Source organism: Octopus sinensis, linkage group LG10, assembly GCF_006345805.1.
Source record: "Octopus sinensis linkage group LG10, ASM634580v1, whole genome shotgun sequence".
NCBI classification, from domain to species: domain Eukaryota; kingdom Metazoa; phylum Mollusca; class Cephalopoda; order Octopoda; family Octopodidae; genus Octopus; species Octopus sinensis.
The window spans coordinates 69,514,508-69,533,918 of record NC_043006.1 but is presented as its reverse complement, the minus strand read 5'-3'; the positions used below and the strand labels follow the sequence as shown (position 1 = coordinate 69,533,918).

Here is a 19,411-nt window from a genome sequence, read left to right as displayed (position 1 = left end):
AAAAAATTACTTTTGATGCTAACAATATATTGCTTTATCAAAAACTTTGTTTTTGATATTTATCGTGTAAAATCCAACGTTTCGAAAACAGATCGTCGTTCTTTATTAAGAGGCTAAGAGTCGTTGAAATATCACACTGAATAACCTGCTGTTTAGATCTCCATCGTGAAGGCGCCTGGCTTAGCGGTTAGGGCATTCGCCACACGAACATAAGGTCGTGAGTTCAATTCCGGCGACGTGTTGTGTCCTTGAGCAGCAAGGTACTTTATTTTACGTTGTTCCAGTCCACTCAGCTGGCAAAAGTGAGTTGTACCTATATTTCAAATGCCAGCCTTGTCACATTCTGTGTCACGCTGAATCTCCCCGAGAATTACGTTAATGGCACACATATCTATGGACTGCTCAGCCATTTACACGTTAATTTCACAAGCAAGCCGTTCCGTTGAGCGCATCAGCTGGGACCCTCGTCGTCGTAACCGACGGAGTGCTCCTATAAATGATCTCCATCTCTTTTTCTATGTTCTGGTTTTAAATTCCACCAAAGGCAACTTTTAAGTCGAGGATGAAGGAATCGATAGAGTATCGGACAAAATGTTTCTCGGTATTTAGTTATATTCTTTGACACCAATAAAGTCTACTTTGTGTTCTTCCGTTCCGAGGTCAATAAAATATATGTACCAAACACGTTACAAGCGACTCTGCTCTTCCGCCAAATGTTTGTGGATTTGTGCTGATGTTAGAAATCCTTACAAACATTGTTATTGAAATGTTCTTAGTAACATCGTTGGATAAACAGCGGTTAAAATGTGTCACGGCTTCTGTTTACAACGCTCGATGTTGTACTTCAAATTCTACAATGTTTCACTTGGTTTTTCATTCCTCTATTTTCGAAAACCTAAAGTATCCACCTATGCACAGTTAGGAGTCATTCTTTTACTGGTGGTCGTTAATGACAGTGTCTGGTATAAACCTTGATCTCCCTGCTTGCGTGCATCGACATATCTCAGTGATAGCTGTTTTGGGAACCAAATACGGGCAACCTTTTTTTTCGATAAGCGAGCCATGTGATAGGCAGGCGAAACTACTAAAAATTCAAAGGTAAATTTTTTATTAGGTATGCCATTCAGAAGGTGCCGCATGTTGGCCATAGCTGTTTTGAACCTGGTATGGTGTTCTTTAATACTGACGTTGGCCATAGCTGTCTTGAACCTGGTCTGGTATTTCTTAATGCTGACATTGGTCATAGATGTCTTGAACCTGGTCTGGTATTTCTTAATGCTGACGTTGGTTATAGATGTCTTGAACCTGGTTTAGTATTTCTTAATGCTGACGTTGGCCATAGCTGTTTTGAACCTGGTCTAGTATTTCTTAATGATGTCGTAACTTTCACTTTACAAATACAATAAATCTATCCTGTCAGGAGATGTATTCTCTCTCTCTTGCTAAAAAGCGACCAGCTCGAGAGACAATATGTTAATTATTTCTTCAAAAACTTTCTATATCCTGCAATATCTAAATGTATTCTGCTTCATTGCACGCTTTTGGTGATTGTAGTTGCAAGACTTTGATGTTTTACTCCAATCAAACATCAAAGAAATCTTCTTAGCAACCATGCTTGTGTCAAGCCTGTGTAATATGTAAATTATACAAGTTTATAACTTATATCAAATCTTGTCTCTTTTTCTTTTATTACAGAAATATGTTTCCAGATAATATCATAACATCCTGCTTCGACTCAGTAAGTTTGGTTTTTAATTACTAATTTTCTTTTAACACCACCCTATTCGTTACAAACCAATAATAATATTAATAATAATTTCTATTATTATTATTATTATTAGTAGTAGTAGTTGTAGTAGTAGTAGTAGTTGTTGTTGTTAACGCAGTGAGCAGGCAGAAACGTTAGCATTCCGGACAAAATGCTTAGCGGCATTTCATCCGTCGCTACGTTCTGAGTTCAAAATCCGCCAAAGTCGACTTTGCCTTTCATCCTTTCTGGGTAGATTAAATAAATACCAGTTGAGAGCACTGGGGGTCGATATAATCGATTATTCCCCTCCTCAAATTTCAGGCCTTGTGCCGATAGCAGGAAGGATTATTATTATTATTATTATTATTATTATTTTCATTCTTCTTCTTCTTATTATTATTATTAATTATTATTATTAATGATAATAGTGATAAGGCGGTGAGCTGGCAGACACGTTAGCACGCCGGGCAAAGTGCTTAACGGCATTTCGTCCGTCGTTGCGTTCTGAGTTCAAATTCTACCGTAGTTGACTTTGCCTTTTATCTTTTCGGAGTCAAGTAAATAAATACCAGTTGTGCACTTGGGTCGATTGCATCGACTAACACTCCCTCCTTTAAAATCTTAGGCCTTATGTCTATCGTAGGAAGAAGTATTATTATAATTTTCGTTCCATGATTCGTTATCCTATGCCTGCTATACGTAATACGATGATTCATTGAAATATATGTAAAATATAAAGTAAAGTAAAATATGGAAAAGTTTTGTTGAGATGAAAGAAGCATTTAACAGATCAAAACACATGTTAGTTTTTAACTGTTTGTATTTCAATATACATGTATATCGTGGCACTCCGTCGGTTACGACGGCGAGGGTTCCAGTTAATCCCATCAACGGGACAGCCAGCTCGTGAAATTAACGTGCAAGTGGCTGAGCACTCCACAGACACGTGTACCCTTAATGTAGTTCTTAGAGAGATTCAGCGTGATACAGAGTGTGACAAGGCTGGCCTCTTTGAAATACAGGTACAACAGAAAGGAGAAGAAAGTGTGAGAGAAAGTTGAGGTGAAAGAGTACAGCAGGGTTCGGCACCAACCCCCACCGGAGCCCCGAGGAGCCTTAGATGTTTTCGTTCAATGAGTACTCACAGCGCTCGGTTTGGGAATCGAAACCGCGATCCTACGATCGCGAGTCCGCTGCCCTAACCACTGGGCCATTGCGTCTCCACTCGCTCAAACACTCACAATGCCCGGTCTGAGAATCGAAATACATTATATGCAACTATGAAAGAGAGAAAGAGAGAGAGAGTAATACTGTTGTTGTATTCATTTATATGTATCTGTGTGTACTTGCATACACGTGTCATTAGTTATGTATAGAGAAGGCGGCGAGCTGGCAGAATCGTTAGCATGCCAGGCGAAATGCTTAGCGGTACTTCGTCTGCTGCTACGTTCTAAGTTCAAATTCCGCCGAGGTCGACTTTGCCTTTCATCCTTTAGGGGTCGATTAAATAAGTACTAGTTACGCACTAGGGTCGATATAATCGACTTAATCCGTTTGTCTGTCCTTGTTTGTCCCCTCTGCTTCTAGCTCCTTGTGGGTAGTAAAGAAATAGGTACTTCGTCTATCTTTACGTTCTGAGTTCTAATTCCGCCAATGTCGACTTTGTCTTTCATCCATTCGGGGTCGATGAATTAAGTACCAGTTATGCACTGGGGTTGATGTAATCGACTAGTCCCCACCCCTCAAATTTCGAGCCTTGTGCCTCTAGTAGAAAGGATTATATATCTATAGAGAGAAAGACAAATAAAAGACTAAAATGGGAAAGAGAAAACAGTTGTCCATTCAGTTTAACACAACCACGTGGCCCTTAAGATGCTTTTAGCGAAGTCCACTTACAAGTATTCACACAAGGTCTCCGGTTTAACTTTAAGGATACCTTTCAGCCACTTGCCAACCAGTCTCTTAGATCTTAGGACTCTCAACTGGATCGCGAATATCCAGGAAGTAAAAAATCGCCTATAAATACCAGTTATATACGAGAATCAATTAATACCAGTTATATACTGGGATCAATTAATTTGACTATTGTAATCTGTTACAAAATACTGAACTTCTGGCTACCTCAAAACATCGCTAGACTCCAACTTCTTCCTCTTGTTTCTTCGTCTTAAATCTTCCAATGTCTCTATATTTTGCTTGCTTTATTTAGGTTTCTTATATATTTTTCCAGAAGTCTTCATGTTTTTTTTCTTCTTTATCAACTTTATATCATAAGATAAAACTATCGAGAATTTTATGGACAATATATTCTTACCTAGCATACCGGTTTACAATATCATATCACACACACACACACGCACACATATATAACTAAGCTCTTTGTCTCTTTCTTACTTTCCTCTCTCTCTCTCTCTCTCTCTCTCTATATATATATATATATATATATATATATATATATATATATATATATATCTTCTCCATTCTTTTAGCATTCATCTTTTCTTCTATAGTCGAAAAATGTTTCCAGTCTTGTGGATTTCTTGTTTAACTTTCTTAGAATTACTTTATTCATTCTTTATTCATATTCCTGGCAACATTATATTTTGCTTGGATTAGTTTCTTCATCTCTCGCAATATTACTTTATTGTCTGAGATTTTGGACAAAATTGTTCCAAACGTTGTTCTTGTATTTCATAAGTTGCCATAGATTTCTGCTTATATTTCTATATCCAAATAATATTTCCATTAGAGGTATTTGTGCAATAACATTAACCACGAATTTCACTCACTATTGCGATATCTTTCGCCATTTCCTTCTCGTAATAACTTTCACAGCGATTTCTTCACAGTCTCTCTGGTTCCAATCTACATTATATTTTCATATTCCCCTTTAAACTTCGTAAGCTAATTTAAAAAAAAAAAATCTGGGCGAGAATCTAGTAAATATTACTTTGCTCTAGCTTGGCCACAAATTTACTGACTAGAAGCAGTAAATGAGTAAACTCGAATTTGCTAATATTGGGTAAATGAGTTAATCCTTGGTATGCTTAGTTTTAAAATTAGTTAATTGCAATTATTTCGTTTCTAAATGAGTACTTATTTACATAGAACCATGCACGCATATCTAGGCGTATATATATGGTGGAGGAAAGCGGCGAGCTAGCTAAGGCAGCAAACGGGCAGAATCGTTAGCACTCTGGGTGAAATGCTTTGCAGTATTTCGTCTGCCATTACGTTCTGAGTTCAAATCCTGACGAGGTCGACTTTGCCTTTCATCCTTTAGGGGTCGATTGAATAGGTATCAGTTATGCACTGGGGTCGATGCAATCGACTTAACCATTTTGTCTGTCCTTGTTTGTCCCCTTATGTTTAGCCCCCTCCCTGTGGGCAAAAAGGAAATATACTTATATATATATATATAATACAAATCCACAGTTTTTCACGTAAAAGGGTCGCATTTTCTATGGGCTTTCAAAACTGTCTGAGGTTGGTCGTGAAGATATTTTCATTTCCCCAGTCACACCAGAAAGCCATTAAAAAAAATCGATAAACCGACCCCTTATGCCCGTAAGTTATTTTGCGGCTAAATTATCGGTGTAACATATTAGAGATTTTGGCTTAAGTATTTTTCTTTATTTTGAAAATCATCGAAGTCACCGAAACTGCTGAGCCAAGTTACATTATACTGTTAGAGGGCGTGATGGTGGTGGAACATCGCGTTGGTGTGAAAAACTGAAGATATGTGGTACGGTGGGTTGGGTACGTTTGGGAGTGAGAGCGAAATAAGTGGGGATGGAGATGGAGGTGGTTTCAAATAGATGACGAGAAATATTTGAATATGCGCATAAAACACCAGCATGCCTAATTACAGATGGATATATATACACCATAAACACATACACATACATACGCGCGCACACACACACACACACATACGTACACATATATAGGGCGTGCATAGATACATTTACATAGGCACCTACGATGCTCCATCATGGCCGCAGTCAAATGACTGAAACAAGTATAAAAATAAAAGCTTGCAAACGCGCTGAGTAAGCAGAACTGTAAAAATATGCAAGACGTTCTTAAGTTCAACTCGCGATATTATTTTTCTCATCCACATTCCAAAGTGGGAACATTGAAATTTCTTTAGAAATCAAATCTTTCTTTACAAGAAAAAATTAAAAACCTAAGAAAACATGCATATATGCATTTATGCACATATGCATCTAGTTGCAAGTATTTTCAACTAGATGCATATGTGCATAAATGCATATATGCATGTTTTCTTAGGTTTTTAATTTTTTCTTGTAAAGAAAGATTTGATTTCTAAAGAAATTTCAATGTTCCAACTTTGGAATGTGGATGAGAAAAATAATATCGCGAGTTGAACTTAAGAACGTCTTGCATATTTTTACAGTTCTGCTTACTCAGCGCGTTTGCAAGCTTTTATTTTTATACTTGTTTCAGTCATTTGACTGCGGCCATGATGGAGCATCGCCTTTAGTCGGGCAAATCGACCCTAGCACTTATTCCTTGTAAGCCTAGTATTTATTCTATCGGACTCTTTTTGCCGAACCGCTAGTTTACGGGGACGTAAACACACCAACATCGGTTGTCAAGCGATGCTGGTGGAACAAATACAGGCACACAAACATGTACACACACAAACATGTACACACACATACATATATACATATATAGGACGGGCTTCTTTGAGTTTCTGTCTACCAAATCCATTTACAAGGCTTTGGTTGGCCCGATGCTATAGTAGAAGAAACTTGCTCCAGGTGCCACGCTGTGGAACTGAACCCAGAACCATGTGGTTGGTAAACAAGCTACTTACCACACAGCTACTCCTGCATGTTGATTTCTTTTTCTAAAAAACCTAATTTATGCAAATTGCCACTTAAACATATATTCACAAAACTAACTGCTCCGATTACTATGGGTATAAATACGAATTTATACCCCGGGTAGATAAGCAGTTGTCTGTAGTTATGTATGCGCGTATATATGTGCATGCAAATATGTCTATATGTGAGTATTTGTATGTGTAGGTATGTGTATGAACATGTGTGTAATGTATATATGAATGAATGTATGAATGATTGTTTGCGTATATGCACGTGGTCTGATCAATATGTATCTGGACTGTTACCATTGTAACGAAACTAAAAGACGCAGAATGAAACTGCATGGCACAAATTGACCTTAATCTCTGATGTGCGTGTGCTCTAAGTTTTAACGTTCTAGCTCACTTCCGCTGTTTGCAGCAGGGCTTGGAAGGAAAGTGTGTAGCGTGTGATCGTCGCATTGACTATGATAGAAAGTTAAGCAGAGAATTTGCATTAAACTTTGTCAAAAGATTGGCAATACTTACTCAGAGGCCTACGCATAGTTTTCAAAAATTTTTCATCGTTCTCAACACATTCAAGGAGACTTTGTGCAACTGAAATCCGAGTGTCTTTTTGGTCAGCTGAGTACAATTTTGGCCCAAACTTGGCAAACACGCTTCTCATACAGCTGCACGCACATCTGCAATGTTTTTCTCAGTTCTGCTGGTTTCGGGTCTTCTAGAACGTTCGTAAATATCAACATATTTTCGGCCATCTTGGAAACGTCTGAACCGCTCGTATACTAGTATGCGGCTATATACTCCTCTTTGTACAGTTTCTGCAACTTTGCATTGGCCTCTGAGCAGGTATCGCCATGACAACTTTCTCTGTCAATGCAACCATCACACGCTACATAGCTTCTTTCCAAGCACTGAAATAACTATGGCCATGCTAGAGCATTGCATTTTGGGTGTTTTGTCACGCACCTCGACAAATAATACTCATTTTAAATAGAGTACAACGATAAAATAAGCTCTTTGTTCTTTATAATTTACTAAAACCATTTGAAGGTGGTGCCAGTTTGGCCACAACGCAATGGCTGAAATTACTCAACGGAAAACTAAAAGTATGTTGAGTGTAAAAGTATTTGTGTATGTATGTATGTATGTATGTATGTATGTATGTATGTATGTATGTATGTATGTATGTATTATGTATGTTGTAAATATATAAGCAAGGCGGCGAGCTGGCAGAAACGTTAGCACGCCGGGCGAAATGCTTAGCGGTATTTCGTCTGCGTTACGTTGTGAGTTCAAATTCCACCAAGGTCGACTTTGCCTTTCATCCTTTCGGGGTCGATAAATTAAGTACCAGTTACGCACTGGGGTCGATGTAATCGACTTAATACCTATGTCTGTCCTTGTTTGTCCCCTCTGTGTTTAGCCCCTTGTGGGTAGTAAAAGAAATATGTAAATATATAAACACACTCACACAAACGTGCGCGCATGTACATATGTGTGTGTGCTTATGTGTGTGTATAGGCAAGGAGAGAGGAATGTGTGTGTGCTCATTTGTTTTTGCGCATGAGTGCGTATGTATATTTGTGCGTATATACATACGCACATACACACACGCACAGGTCTGTTTAACGTAAATGTATTTGTTTGCAGAGAAACTGTACAATAAAATTCTAAAAATATTTAAACGCGCGCACACACGTTTCGCGCATACGCACATACACACACTCTATATTGATATAGGGAAATTAAAGGAATCAGTTAGTGAGTGAGTGGGAGAGAGGTAGAGTTAGAGGGTAGAAGGGGAGGGCGTGTGAAACGACAAAAGAATTATGTTTCAAGGAGTAACAAGAGTTAAACATTATCTCAAGAGTCAGTATGAAGTATTCTCCTTAAACTAATGGCAGACAGAGAGACGGAGAGGGAGAGAGAGTAGGGAATAGATGTGAGAGAGGATGGTGGGAGTGTTGTAATAAAGAAAGAAAGAGATATTATCAGTTGTGGTGTTGTTGGTTGTTGCTGTGAGTATCGATCGGGAGTGATTATGTCGTCGTTAGTGGTGGTGATGATTGTTGAATTGCAATGGAAATATTTAGACAAACTTTTATTAGAAACGGAAGTTTCTTGTATCATAATTCCTAAGTTTCATGTTGCCGACATCTCAAACGACTGAAGAAGGGAAGTAGCGTGACAACATATAAGCCTCTCTCTCTTTCTCTCTCTCTCAATCCATATATATGCGCACACGCCTCAAAATATCTCTAGCATTACTAGCATAGCATATTGATTGGATTGATTGATATATTTGATACTTACCGAGAGTAGTTTGGTTGTCGAAAACTGATACACTCGCCTCCTTATGAGAGCTCAAAATCTTTCGTGGAAACGGCATCCAACCAAAGTACAGATACATGAGAAATTACCACCTGTATCATCTCTTGTGAAAGGTAGAAGAGTCCAGTTTGCTGGACATTATCGTAGAGCTGAAAACGAGGTAATTTCTACTCTTCTCCTCTGGAAGCCATCTGCTCGCGATACTAGAGGGCACACACTCTCCTACCCTGATGTAATCTCCAGGGATACAAGCATCCAGCAACAGGACCTCCGTAATGCTATGATGGACCGTGAAATCTGGCGTAACATAGTAAATTCCATTGTCTCGACCACGGTCGAACAATGATGATGATGTTGTATTTATTCAAACGTTATACCCTCAACACCTGATGTACACATCATTTTTCATAAACGTAACACGTAATATTTTCTTGTCTTCAGTATAAAGCACTTATAAAGCAATACAAAACGGATATTTTTTTAAGCAGTGTGCATAAAGTAATGCCATGAGTATGAATACTTCTACCGCCCGTATCTCAATATTGCCAGTGCAGTCTGTTATATCTACGAAGAAAATATGATAAAAGCTCCTTCATTTTCTCGAGACAAGCAAGGTTTAAAGTGATCATTCGACTTGATACACAGGCGCAGGAGTGGCTGTGTGGTAAGTAGCTTGCTAACCAACCACATGGTTCCGGGTTCAGTCCCACTGCGTGGCATCTTGGGCAAGTGTCTTCTACTATAGTCCCGGGCCGACCAATGCCTTGTGAGTGGATTTGGTAGACGGAAACTGAAAGAAACCTGTCGTATATATGTATATATATATATAAGTGCGTGTGTATATGTTTGTGTGCCTGTGTTTGTCACCCTAGCATTGCTTGACAACCGATGCTGGTGTGTTTACGTCCCCGCCACTTAGCGGTTCGGCAAAAGAGACCGATAGAATAAGTACTGGGCTTACAAAGAATAAGTCCCGGGGTCGATTTGCTCGACTAAAGGCGGTGCTCCAGCATGGCCGCAGTCAAATGACTGAAACAAGTAAAAGAAAAGAGTAAAATAGCAAGAAATGTTTTTCAAATATCACACTTCGGTCTAGCGGAGATGTTTTGCAGGATTTGATTCAAACACAACTCTTCGAGATTGAATCCTACTGAGGTTAAATGTTTTATTTTATTTTGCATTTTTATCTCTTCTGAGTCGATAAATTAAATCATCAGGCAATTATACCGGATTAATGAAATCCAATGATTCAAGTTCCGAGTTCTTGGGTCGTAGGCTTAGTACATCAAACGGTTTCTCAGCAATATCTATGAACGTTTGACGAAATTTGAACTCGAAACACAGAGAATCGGAACAAATACCACTAGGTATTTTATCTAATGCTCGAAGGACTCCGCCAATAGTCATTCCCAAGCCTTAAACAGTATATCTTTTCCTTCATGTAACTTAAATAGAGCCAAACAGGGAATCACTAAGTTGTAACTTGACTTACTTGGCAAAGCGGCCACATATTCTGTAAATTAAATGTTACATATAAACTAAATCTTACTTATAATTTTAATCTTGACTGTAAATTAAATTTTACCTCCTCAAAGAATAAAACCAGGAAAACTTGACATTGTGATCTTAGAGAGTAATGCCTCATGAAGGAAGGACGTCTTTCATCCTAAGTTGGGTTTGTCAAGATTGACGTGGGGTTAAACAACAACTAACTGTTAATAGATACTCCATGGCGACAATGTCTCTCTTACTTAACATCGTGGGGATCATTTTAAAACGTAATGATGTCATTAAAATTTGCTTAGCTCTCTGCGGTCATTCACAGTCTATCCAGGAAATTCGTTAGGATTGATTGCCACTACATTGTCACTCTTTAACCTTTAATCTCTTTAAATCAGGGACGTTGTTGTTGTCGTCTGCGTAGAAAGAAGTATGTAATGTGATCTAGCATCAGCCATCTCAATGAGCTGTACACCCTGTTAATACCCAATGTGGTATTGATTGACATCAAGTGTCGAGTAGTGATGTTGTTAGGTCTCATGTCATAATTAACGTTTCTCCACTTTAACTAGCTCGTTATTTGCTGAGTTAATTAGCGGTTCGTTAACACAAGTGACACACACGCACTCTCACACATTCTCTCTCTCATTTATGTATACTTATTTCTCTCTATATTTGTATGTTTGCTATCTGCCTTAATCACGTAAATTTATTGAGCAAACATCACACACACACACACACACACACACACAAACGCAAACAAACACAAACGCAAACAAACACACACACACATATTGTTCGTTAGTTATAGTATTTGCGGTTTGAAGTCCTAAGATGGAAACTGTCTTGTTGACTTCAATACATAATTACGAGAGATGTAGCACAGATGGCAGCTATACATACATACATATGTATATATATATATATGTGTGTGTTTATGTACTTACATTCATTGTTATCATTCTACTACAGCCGTGAGTAAATGATACTCTTAAGTCAGCATTTACTTTTGCGCGGCCACGTCTATGTTCTCAAGCTAATCCAATTCTTGACCAGCTTGAACGCAAATTCACGGTACAGTTAACAGTGTCACTACATTTTGTGATACTACAATGGGAATTTGGTGGGTAAAAATAAGACAAAATAACGAATGGGTGCTGAAAAGTTTTTGGCCTTGGGTAAAAAAAAATACACGCGTATTAGTTAATCAGGATTTTATTCAACATATTTCCCTCCCAGATACTCACACTTATTGCAGCTGCCCTTCCGTTTTTCTAAGTCCTATAAAAGAACTCAGAAAATTGGGCCTCCAAACGGGCCTTTTGCGATACCCTTAAAACCAAGAAATTTTCAGCACACCCTTGTGTGTAGCGCGCACACACACACACACACACGAGGGGGTGAAGACAAGTTCCTGGCTTTGGATAAAAGAAAATACACGAGGATCAGTTAATTATGATTTTATTCAACATATCCCCCTCTTAGATTCACACATTTATTGCAGCGGTCCTACAGTTTTTCTAATCCCTGTAAAAGAACTCGGAAGGTTGGGTCTCCAATCAGGCCTTTCGCGACACCCTTAAAACTAGGAACTTTTCAGCGCACCCTCGTACGATAAGTTTAAACAATCGAGAGTATCACACAGCTGCAACTTCTGAACAGTATTATTTCCTAATTTTTTAATATTTTAATTAGACTTAAGTAAAAAGAAAAAAAATCTCAGTGAGCGGAATCTAATTCTGCAAACTCCGTCATTATTGATGTCGTGGGGTAAACGATTGCTACAAACATCACATCATTTATCGATCTGTCTGTCTGTATGTCTATTTATCTATCTACCTGTCTGTTTGTTTGACTGTCTATTTACCAGTCTGCCTGTATGTATGTATGTGTGTGTGTGTGTGTGTGTGTGTGTATGTGTGTGTGTGTGTGTGTGTGAAGTTCCATTGAATTTCTCCATAGTGGGAGTTAGAATTTTAAAGAGTTACACTTTACATTTGAATGCAACTAAAGCAACATATTTATGCATTTCAATTTCAATATTTTAAAGCTTTCGATTCCTTTTGTCCCCAACTTTTTCAGGGTTCAATTCATTTAGTATATTATCTCTCCTAGACCCGCATTCTTCCTATATATATATATATATATAGATAGATATAAAAGGTTGAAAAGGAACACCCGAGTTGATATGTATAAGGAAAATAAGACAAGGTAGAAAATGCTGAAATAATTTTATCACGAAGAACATTTTAATACCGGTTTCAGTTTTAGCGACTTTTTCAACTTCTATTAAACCTGCTACCAAACCCTCACAAGAGTGAAAAAGAGAATCAGACATATATACACACAAATTTGAGGAAGCAATATCTCCGTAAGGGATTCTTAAAAACAATCCAGATGCCAATTGGGTTTAAGCAAATACATAGATAGAAAGTTCCTCAATATATATGTAAGAGCAAAACGCGCCCCCATCCAATGGACGGTGCTGAATCATATCTGTTGAATAAAAAGCAATCAGTGTTTTCTTTTCATTAAAAAATAATTAAGCATACCTATTTTTCAATAAAATTTTTTATAAAGTTTTGTTAACTGAAGTTAAGGCAAAAAAAACTTCTTGGGAAACTAATGAGTCTTTTCTTTCTTTGTCAAGTTTGAAGAAAATATTTCTTTTGCATCTTACATTTTTAGTCTCTTAAATAAACTGCATTTTGTGGCATTATTTCAAGCCATCCGGCTTTTTTTGTGCAAACTGCACGTGCATTTTTCTCGCGTACGCATAGTATCGATCGCAAGAGCTGATGTACTTGCGCATACAAATGCACGTTCCCACGGCTTTATCGATCGCATTCTCACCTGGAATCCATTTTTGTGATTTTTTCAAGACTTATACACGCCCTGATACCATCGGTATCTACATATCAAATTTGAGCGCAACCGGATAGAGGATGCCCGAGATCCTAGAAGATACACACACAGACAGACAGAACAGATTTTATATAATAAATAAGGGCGTATGGCTTAATCGTTAGGGTGTTACACTCACGATCGCAAGATCATGGTTTCAGTTCCTAGACTGGGTGGAGTTTTGTGTTCTTGAGCTTCATCTCGCGTTGCTCTGTGATTACTTCGACGCCTGAAACAAAAATAAACTAGCAAAAAATTACTGTATTTTCTCCTTTTGTCTTCCCTCCTGGTGCTGTATGAAGATTAATGTGGTTTTAGAGTCATGATTTGGCTGCAATTTCTAGCGTGGTGGTATCTCTTAGATACCCTAAGTTATAATTTTAATAATAATTATTGTCTTTGAAGGTTTTTATTTCCAAGCTGGCCACTTAAGATCGATATTTAACTTAACCATCTTGAGCGTAGGCTCGAAACGTTAAAGACCTTTTCACGTCCCGAGCGTTATACTAATACATCTGTTTGTTATCTTCGTCTTTTGTTTTTTTGTGAATTCTCCCTTTATGTAGTTATGTAAGTATATATACAGTATATATAAAATAAATATAAGAGAGTGGTCACTATATGGCTCACTCTAGCACTAGTTAATCCAAAAGGTTTCAACCACAAAAATACTTGTTTCCCATGAAAGTCAGTACGATTGTTAGCTCACACGAACAGGGCAAATAAAAAATAACAAAAATACAGATTATTTTGGGACAATTGTTTCGCTATTAATGAATTAAATGTAATTTTACTTACAAAAAAATCCACTTGTAGCTCCTCAGCCAAAACTATCTGGATGAAATCCACTCAATCACACGCCAGATTTTACCATAACGATAAATACACGTGTGGTTCAATTGATTACATCCGACGTTATAATTCAAATGCCCCTATGCATGTACGGGTGGGTTTGATAATGCCAGTAAATATATGTTTTATGTGCGCGTGATATATAAAATGGCTAGAGATATTTCGCGACTACTTAAATACCAACTTTACCACAGTGATTCAGTGTAGAAAATTCCGTGTCTCAATAGGGCCACTTACATATAACACACATACACACACAGATATATATATATATATATATATATATATATATATATATATATATATATATATGGCTGGCTGGCCTTATAGAGTCATCGACTCTTTTACACTGTAATACTTTACTCTATGTTTAAGTTGGTATTTAACAGTCGTGTCTGTGTGTGACTGCATATATATATATATATATATGCATATGTGTATGTGTGTACTTAGATAACCGTGTTATGTTATTAGAGTTGCTTTTGCTATAACCTTTGTTACCGTTATCAGCACCACAACCAACTGCACACACCAACAGAAAGAGCAACAACAATAGAACCGCCCTTATAAACGACATCAACACCACTGAAAATAACACCACTACCGACGGCAGCACCGCCTCCTTCACAAGCATCAACATGAAGAACATCAACCACAGTATCAACATATACAACCTTTAGTTATGTTTTTGTAGAATAGATCTAAGAATTTGGAAATGGTGAATAATTTGTAAGCTTAGAAATCCCCTTTATAAATAAACATTTCCATACACACATTTAGATACATACATACACACACACACACACATATATACACTTACATACGGGTGCATATAAGTTCATAGTCATACACATATATATGTATACACGTGTGCTTTGTTGTAATTAGAGGTGAGTGTGACCCAACAGTGAAGAGGGTTGAGGCGCCATAAATTCTCATCATTTTTAAATGGTTATTTGTGGATAAAGAAAAAGTTTGTGTGAAATACAAATCTCAATCAACCAAATATCTTGTTCGTGTTATGCAGTACAACATATATATAAATAAAATTATATATAGGTGTAGGAGTGGCTGTGTGGTAAGTAGCTTACTTACCAACCACATGGTTCCAGGTTCAGTCCCACTGCGTGGCACCTTGGGTAAGTGTCTTCTACTATAAATTCGGGGCGACCAAAGAACATGTCTCTGCTTCTATGCTGAAGTAGAGAAAACATCTTCTTTATTTATCTCCTTAACTTGGAGAATTTAGGTATAATTATACTAATGTGTCCATCTGTTCTAATTTAATTAACTTCTATCTCTGTGCAGCTGAAGATTGCTCTACATTCTAAAGTGATGTAATGATTTCATTGTTCAATTAAATGGAGATGCATGAAACGATCGTACTGAATTACCTCTGGATATCCTTTATATATATATATATACTGGTGACCTCCTTTCTTTTCAATGTATAAAGGCGGCGAGCTGGCAGAAACTTTAGCACGTCGGGCGAAATGCTTAGTGGTATTTCGTTTGTCTTTACGTTCTGAGTTCAAATTCCGCCAAGGTCGACTTTGCCTTTTATCCTTTCAGGGTCGATAAATTCAGTACCGATTTGTACTGGGTTCGATCTATCTATCTATCTATCTACCTACCTACCCACCTACCTACCCCCCCCCCACACACACACGCACACACACACGCGATATATATCGGCTGTTGAGACCGAATCATATGTCTAGATATAAGCCTGTCCTTTTTCCCGAATGGTGTGACGAAAATTCTTGAATCTGGAGACTATCTCTTCTCCTTAATTGGACTGGTCTAAACTGTCATTTCATAATTATGATATATCCTGTGGAGGAAGAGTTCATTTTAATAGATCAATAATTCACGTTGAATGACATGTAAGATAATTAACATTCCTGTATTAGTCTCATTCTCTCTCTCTGTCTCTCTCTCTCAAATATATATGTGTGCGTGTGTGTACATATTCATATGGTGAATGCTCCATTTTCACACAGATAATTACCGTCTCCCTGTGCTTTATCATTGTCGGAAGCATTTCTGACTCACCGTCCATGACATCTCAGATAACTCTTCAGTCCCATTGTAGATACAGATAATTCAGAGCGTAGATCACACACAAAAGTTGTAGCTTTCTCTGCACTTCCAACAAGTTGCTGTCTGGACACGTCACCATTTTTCCATTGCTATAAGACTTTCAAAAGATGGCATGACGAATAAGATCACCACGAAGAGACACATGTATGTCACTGGATTATAGTGCTAGGGGTAACAAAAGATAAAGACTCCTTTCAGTCATGAATGACCATGGGATTGCACCTAAAAAGTTCCCCCTTGGAGCACAAGTCCGGGCAAGGTTGTTTGTGGAAGAGCAGCAGTCACCTTTGCATACAAGCTTACCCTCTACGCGTCATCGATGTTTTCCAAAGGAAAAGCAAAGGAGCCGATACAGCTTGGCACCAATGACATCGCAGCTTGTTTCTACAGCTGCGTGAATGGGAGCAACGAGAAATAAAGTGTCTTGCTCAAGAACACAACACACAGCTCGGTCCGGCAATCGAAATCAATGCCTTATGATTCTGAGCCCGATGCTCTAACCACTAAGCTGTGCGCTCTAAACACTTGTACAAAATGAGCACCACTCTCTGAGTCCTAGTGACCTGCCAAAGCGTGATGAAAATCATGTGAAGCTGCAAGATTTACATCAAAGTGCCTTTCTCCTAGAAGGATGCTGTCACAGCAGCTAGGGGTCTCTCTCTCCTCAAAATCCTAGAACTGAACCAGAGCGCTACAACCAGAGGCAGCTTAAAACTATACCCATTTATCTCCCTACACGGTCTCTGACTCAATACAGAGGCCTACATAAAGCGCCTGGAGAAAGTAGTGCTGTCCTGTACCAAGGTGGTGGTTGCTGGAAGACACCAAGAGGAACTGAAGGCAAGGATTATGACATCATTCACCAACTTAAACAAGGAGACCATCCAGAAGAGTTGCAGATTCCGAAGTCATCCGTAGTTGAAGCCAATGGCAATTTTATTGAAGAAATTTACATTTTAGTGTTTCAAGACATTTTTATGTAATTTTGAAAAATATCAGTTAAAATGAGATGTGAGTATTATTTTTGCATTATTTAGACACCCTATATATATATATATATATAATATATATATATATATATATATATATATTATATATATATATATAATAATATATATATATATATATATTATATATTAATAAATCCCAGGGTAGCAAAAAAAAATAAAGAAAATTTCTTTGCTACCAGTGGTCTAGCGAGAAGAAAAAAACTAGTCAATAGACTATATATCATTCATATAAAAATACAGTGTACATTTAAACACATAAGAGATATGACCCGCTAGAAGGAGTAGTTAAACTCCAAACCACTATTAGGGATAATTTCGAAAGGGAATGAAAAATATTTCCTATACCTTCAGCAAATAAAATAATTCGTATTTATAAAATATGAATTATTTTATTTATAAAAATTTATAAAATATTTTGTGTATATATATATATATATATATATGTGTGTGTGTGTGTGTGTGTGTATGTATGTATGTATAATTACATACATAGATACATAATGATACAACACATACATACAGAGAATTAGAAAGAGAGAGAGAAATGGTGATGGTGGCATAGAATCCAAAAAAAAAAAAAAAGGAATAAGAGGACGATGACAAAGCGTTGCCTGCAACGAAATCTTGGATAATGTCCAAGAACCAGGTGATGTCTGCTTCTTGTAGGCTTTAGTAGCAGACTTGGAGAGAATGGAGAAACCTCTTCAGTTGAATATTTATAACTCAATGGACATGTAGCCATCTTATTTCCTCTTGTTGTTATTATTGTTGTTGTTGTTCTTTTTTGGACACTGTCCATCCATTCTATCCAGCCACTCCTGACCAACTCGGCAGATGGTTGCAATACTTGATCTTCTGGTGTTATTATTCTCTCTCATTCTTTCTTTCCTTCTTTTGCCTCTTTCTATATTCCTTCGTGTTTCATTTTACCAATTTAATTACTCACTAGCTGTAGTAGTAGTAGTAGTAGTAGTAGTAGTAGTTCTGTTGATGGTTATTATTATTACTATTATTATTATTAGTAGTAGTAGTTGTTGTAGTAGTGGTTGTGTATAGTGATGATGGTGGCAGTGATGCTTTTCTTCGTTGTGGTGACAGTTTCAGTTGTGGTAGCAGTGGTGGTGGTGGCTGCGGTAGTAGTCATGAAAGTGGGCATGAGGATGGTGGTGTTCATGATTGTAGTAGTGGTGGCGGTAGCAGTGGTAGTAGTCATTGTAGAGGTGGTGAGGTGGGGCGGTGGTAATGATAGTAGTGACGGTGTGAATGATAGAAGTCATGGTAGAGGTGATGGTGGTGGTGGTGATAATGATAGTGGTGGCGGTATGAATGGTAGTTGTCATGGTAGTGGTGGTGGTGATAATAATAGTGGTGAGGTTGGGAGTGGTAGTAGTCATGGCAAAGGTGGTGGTGGTATTCATGGTCGCTGTGGTGTGGTGATAGTAGAGGCTGCAATTGTGGTGACGGTGACAGTAGTAGTAATGATGATGATGGTGTTCATGATTGTAGTGGAGGTGGTGAGGTGTTGGTGATGATGATAATGGTGATAGTGGTAATGGTGGTCGTTGTAGTCATGGGAACGATGGTGGTGATAATGTTTTTGTTGCTAATTTTTACATTCCTGGTTTAACTGGCAAGAATTCCTGGCGTTTGCCAGGCACAATCAAGCATTCTGCCGCCACCAACAGCAACACTACTACTACTACTTCTGAAAATGATTGCTCCTAGAAACGCAAAGCTTGAAACTTTGAGGGGAGTAGAGCTAGTTAATTACCTCGATCCCAGTGTTCAAATGGTACTTTATTTCATCGACCCTGAAGAGATGAAAGATAAAGTGAGCCATAGCGGGATTTGATCTCAAAACGTAAAGAACCGGAAAAAACGCCGCTAAGCATTTTGCCTGGCCTACTAAGGATTCTGCCAGCTCGCTGCCTCCGAAATAATAAAAACGATAATAATATAATAGGCGCAGGAGTGGCTGTGTGGTAAGTAGCTTGCTTACGAACCACATGGTTCCGGGTTCAGTCCTACTGCGTGACACCTAGGACAAGTGTCTTCCACTATAGCCTCGTCTCGACCAAAGCATTGTGAGAGGATTTGGTAGAT

The 19,411-nt window shown here is 38.0% G+C and overlaps 1 protein-coding gene across 4 annotated transcripts in view; it reads left to right on the top strand.

Moving 5' to 3' along the window:
• The window catches only part of LOC115216632 (excitatory amino acid transporter 1), a 333,935-nt gene that overhangs the window by 262,223 nt on the left and 52,301 nt on the right, over positions 1-19,411 (top strand). For all 4 annotated transcript variants that reach the window (XM_036506771.1, XM_029786116.2, XM_036506772.1 and 1 more), the window contains exon 3: positions 1,696-1,738. In XM_036506771.1, coding sequence (XP_036362664.1) covers positions 1,696-1,738 — 43 coding nt within the window. The remainder of the gene's footprint in view (positions 1-1,695; positions 1,739-19,411) is intronic.